Raw genomic sequence first — 4,570 nt, forward strand, 5'->3', positions numbered from 1 at the left:
GTGGGAGGGGCGGTGGTTCTTGGACTCTGTGCCAGGGCGAGAGCCGGGGGCTGTCAAAGTGTAAGAGCCGCTGGACCAGGATGAAGACGTCTGTGAGATGCAGTTGGGAGAAGCTGTCGCGCGCTCAGAGGGCAAGAAAGACCTAGGTTGGAGCAGAGGCAGAGGGGGGACGAGGTCGGAGGCCGAGCTGGCTCCCCCTTGTGGTCATAACTAGTTGCCCCAAATAGGAAACTGGACAGTGCAGTGCCACAGAGCCGGAGGTGTGGCCCGTGACGACGCCAGGCCAGGTTCGCACGGACTGACAAAGCCCAGGCGGTCACATCGCAGCTGACCGGTGCTCATGAGCTTTGTCTTCCAGAAAGTCATTGTCATTTGTCATTTCCCAAGCCATCTCAATGCCAGAGATGCCAGAGATGAGAGGAATTAATGTACATGAATTAGTTATCCACAAATAACGGCAGTTTCCTTCCCACTGCCTCGTTTCCCGCCACCCACAAAAACCAAACATTGCTGAAGAAAACCAAAGGCCCCTTAACCAAAAGTGCCAGTTAGGACTGGAGAGGCCACATGGCGGCTTTGAAACCATGGCAACCTTATTTTCTCAAGCAGAACTTGGAACACGGGGTTTGCAGTGTGGTCTGTAAAAGAGACAGTGTGGCCTATGAAATGAGGAAATTCCAGAAAAACGAGACTGGCAGTGGCTGGTTGTTTCTGGAATGGAGGGCAGGTTACGAGAAGAAAAGCAATTAGAATAAAAACAGGATCTTTGAGACGCGTCAACGACTGCAATGCACCAGAGTCCCCGCTCCTGGCAGACAGGATGATTTCGGTGGGGGGCAGTGGGGGGGGGGCGAGCTTGCTCGCTGTGGCCACGGTCACACAGCAGCGATTTCCAGCGGCCTCACGTCCCAGACCGCACCGGCCACCCCACTCTGTGGCCGGCTGCTGGGCTGTGCCAAGGCGACCTCACAGCCCCTCTGCTCCCGGGGAACCTCCGACGGGCCGATCGAGCCCCTCGTTTCTCTGCCGACCCCACGCAGCTCTGAGCGTAGGCTCTTGTCACCCCACAGTGAACTTCTCCCCGCCTGGCGACACGAGCAGCCTCTTCCCCGGCACGTGGTACCTGGAGCGAGTGGACGAGCTCTACCGCCGAACCTACGCCCGGCGCGCCCTCTGAAGGTGCGGGCGGGGGCGGCCGCTGACGTCAGGCCCTCGCGCCCTTCACTGAGCAATAAACGCAGTTCCCATACCACCGCCAGGCCAGAGCGCGTCCGTGGCTCCCCAAACGCCCACAGGAGGCACCGACTCCGGCTTGGGGGTCTTCCCGGCCCCCTCATCCCCTTGGGGTCCGCCCTGGGAGAAGCCTAGGGAAACCAGGCAGGAGAACTGCTTCCTCCCTCACCTGAAGGTGTCACACAGAGCAGAGCGGCAGGCCGGGCCGGGGGCAGGGCCCTGTGCAGCTCAGCCTTGCCAGCAGCCTGGACAGAGACCCAGGGTAGAGGTCAACGGGCTAAGGTTAACCCTCCCCGCCCCACATATGTTGGTAGCTGGCAAGAACCGGTCCATGGGGGTGGCACTGGTCTGTGCCCTGGTTAGGAGTCAATCCCCAGGGTCCTCTTAGAAAATAGCAGGATTCAGGGAGGTGGGGCTGAGCCGTGGGGGGCTGGGAGGGGGGAAGTCGAGTCACTGTCATTTGTTTCTTTTTAGAATGTTTCATCTGCACCTCCAGAAGGAAGGGGCACGTTAGAGCAGAGAGGACCTGACCTTGCCCCAGGCGCAGGGCTGTCCAGGGCCACGGGGTAAAGGGTGCTGGGAGCCAGAGGCGAGGTTGTTCATGTCCCAACAGCTCCAGAAGCCCGAGGTGACCCCCGGCTGAGCCTCAGCTGCTGATTGCCTTCCAAGACCCTCTCTCCAGGGGCCACGGCTGCTCCCCTCCGGCCCCCACCCCTTCCTGCTCTCCCCCGCCAGCTGTGTGGGGCCCTCAGCCTAGTTGGCAGCCCGGCGGGATGGCCTGTGCCTCCCTGACATCCCCGAGCAGCATCTCCGGCCATGGAGAGAAGCCACGTTCCCTCGGGGCCTTGAAATAAGAACGTGGGCTCGGCCTCTGCCCATGTCGGGGTCACTGTGGGGTGTTGGTGCGGAAAGTGTCTCCATGGCCTTAGCCGCCGGCCCCTTCTGTGTGGCGGGGGCTGGCCCGGCCCACCTGCACCCGCACCGGGCAGTCATCTGGACACGAGAAGGGGAGAGTGAGTGGATGTAACAACTGGGCTTGCAGGCTGCTGCCCCACACACGTCCAGTGGGCATCAGCGCCGGTCAATGGCTGGTCAGCCATGGAGCCAGAGGTCCCCCGCCCCCACTTTCAGCACCGAGCCCTAGGCCTTCCTCTGCTGGCCTGGCACAGCTCCTGCGACCTGACCCCGGCCGCCCCGCTCAGCCAGGGAGCGACTTCCAGCCGCCAGGCCCCTTTGGCCAAGCCCATAGGAACCTCCCTGTGTGGGCGCGGAGGGTGGAGGTGGCGGGTGAGGGCTGCAGGCTGCAGGTCGTCCCAGGCAGGGATTCCCACGTTGAGACAGATGCCTGTGAGGCAGCCGCAGGCTACTTGGGGTCGGCAGGGGGTACACCGCCCCACAGCCCCCCAACACTCAGCTTCTAAACCTCAGAAATCCCGGAGTCAGCGCTCTGGCTCTGCTCATCTGCTCTGCCTCCATCTCGGGGCCTACGGTCTCCCGCCTCCCAGCCACGAGACACAGGAGCAAAACCCCACTAAGCGAGGACGTGCCCGGCCTGGCGGCCACTCGGGAGGCTGAGGCAGGGGCCCACCAGGCTGCCCGAGGGGTGAACTGGCCAGCACCAGGCCCGTCTACTGCTCTATGCATCTCTAAAACGACCTACAAAAATCCAGCCAGGGAGCAGAGCCGCTCCAAGCCACGGGGGAGTGCTGAGGTGTCGGCAGTGATCCCGGGCAGCATCAAGGGTGATTCTGGGGACAGCATGACACAGGGCAGGCAAGGCGTTGTCCGGGGCCCGCCATTGCCACGCGTCTGGGAATGCTCAGAGGCTCGCGTACCTGGGTTTCTGGATTGGCTCTGACCCCAGCGAGCTCAGACATGTTTGTCTAGAAATTTCTGAGCAGAGACTGAAATGGAGCTCAGTTTTTAATCCAATATGCAACTTTCTTAGCCTCCGCTGTTTGTCCACGGTGATGGGTTCAAGGCCATGTGACGCACCTCTCCCCAAGGACTGGGGGCCCTGGCCCCATCCGGCGGAACGTGATGACAGACAAGCAGGGGGTTGCCTGCCTGCTCGCCAACAAAGGCAGGCGTGCAAAAACACACCGTCCATCCGGGGACTGGGCACCTCCCCGGAACCGTGGCTTAACCCACTTCGTCCTCCTTGTGCTTCCGCCACAGACTCGGGGAAATTAAACCTTGGCCCGTAGCTGACCTTGCTGGGCGAGCCCAGGCCTCCCACCTTCCTCCTGTGTCAGCGCCCAGCCGGCCGGGTACTGACCCCGCTGACCCTTAGCTCACACCCTGCTCAAAGGAACCCAAGGGCAGGCTCCTTCCTGCCACTGCACCAGCTGCCCGACTGGGCAGAAGCCTCAACGACAGGCACAAATGGAGGGGAGGGGTCACCCATGGCTAGAGGGCTGTTACAGGGCACCCCAGTGCGGACTGGGCCGCCTGCCTGTGGGGCCTCACCCGCACTTAAAATTCAGCTGTACTGCCAACCGCAAAAAGGGTCAATAATGGGTTTCTTTACAAAAGAGGAAAGGAAAAGGAACAACCCAGGGCAAGAGAGAGAGAGACAAGGTAACTGGAAGATCTTACTGACCGGGCTCCGGTAACTAACTGAAAGACAAACTAACTGAAAGCCCCGAGTCACGCCGCCCAGTGAGAGAGCCGTAGAGAATGGCGCCCTATTTATCCCCCGAAGTCCGAGTGCTGCTTAGCTCCACCCTGGGGTCCCCGCAGTTCTCTCCCTGGTACTGCTGGGAGCAGTAGTTTCCAATCCCTGGAGTAGGGGTGGGGTCCACAGCCTTCCCCTTTACAGGGGGCCCTACCAATTAGGGCTGGGGACGGCCACTCTGCCACGACCCATGAGGAGCACTTGTTTTAACTGAGTGATATACTGTCCGGCTCACACAGAGCCAAGCGAACCTGCAAAAGCCTCTCTGCCTCCCGTAAGCGTCCATGTTCTCACGGACACGAGGCTGCAGAATTCAACCCCCATGCACGCGTTTGTGTGCCTGCCCCTGCCGACAGACACCGGGGGCCGGCTGGGTGAGGCCCCCTCTTATGGTCAAGCAGTGACCAGCATGGTGTTCACATCTGTGATATTTAGTAATGTGCACTGATGTCCAGACAGCAGGGATCTGAAGTACCCTAAGAAACTGAAGGCTTGTTCCCAGGTAAATGCATCTGAATAACTGAGAGACGAGAGGGGTGATCTCCGGAACACCCACTCAGGCACGCAGATCACCACCCCCATCTGCTGCACCCCAAGCCAAGCGCCCGCCCGCGGGTGCCCTCTGGTGGCCGCCTGCGTAATGACAACAACGGGGCGGAG

At 61.0% G+C, this 4,570-nt stretch overlaps 1 protein-coding gene across 2 annotated transcripts in view; it reads left to right on the forward strand.

The window, feature by feature from the left end:
- HMGCS2 (3-hydroxy-3-methylglutaryl-CoA synthase 2 (mitochondrial)) overlaps nucleotides 1–1,243 on the forward strand; it is a 14,047-nt gene extending 12,804 nt beyond the window's left edge. For both annotated transcript variants that reach the window (XM_004689479.2, XM_012730055.1), the window contains one exon: nucleotides 1,071–1,243. In XM_004689479.2, the coding sequence (XP_004689536.1) occupies nucleotides 1,071–1,177 (107 nt within the window). In that variant the 3' untranslated portion in view covers nucleotides 1,178–1,243. The remainder of the gene's footprint in view (nucleotides 1–1,070) is intronic.
- Nucleotides 1,244–4,570: the final 3,327 nt, after the last annotated feature.

This window comes from Condylura cristata, unplaced genomic scaffold (genome assembly GCF_000260355.1).
Source record: "Condylura cristata isolate star-nosed mole 26May11 unplaced genomic scaffold, ConCri1.0 scaffold00026, whole genome shotgun sequence".
NCBI lineage: Eukaryota > Metazoa > Chordata > Mammalia > Eulipotyphla > Talpidae > Condylura > Condylura cristata.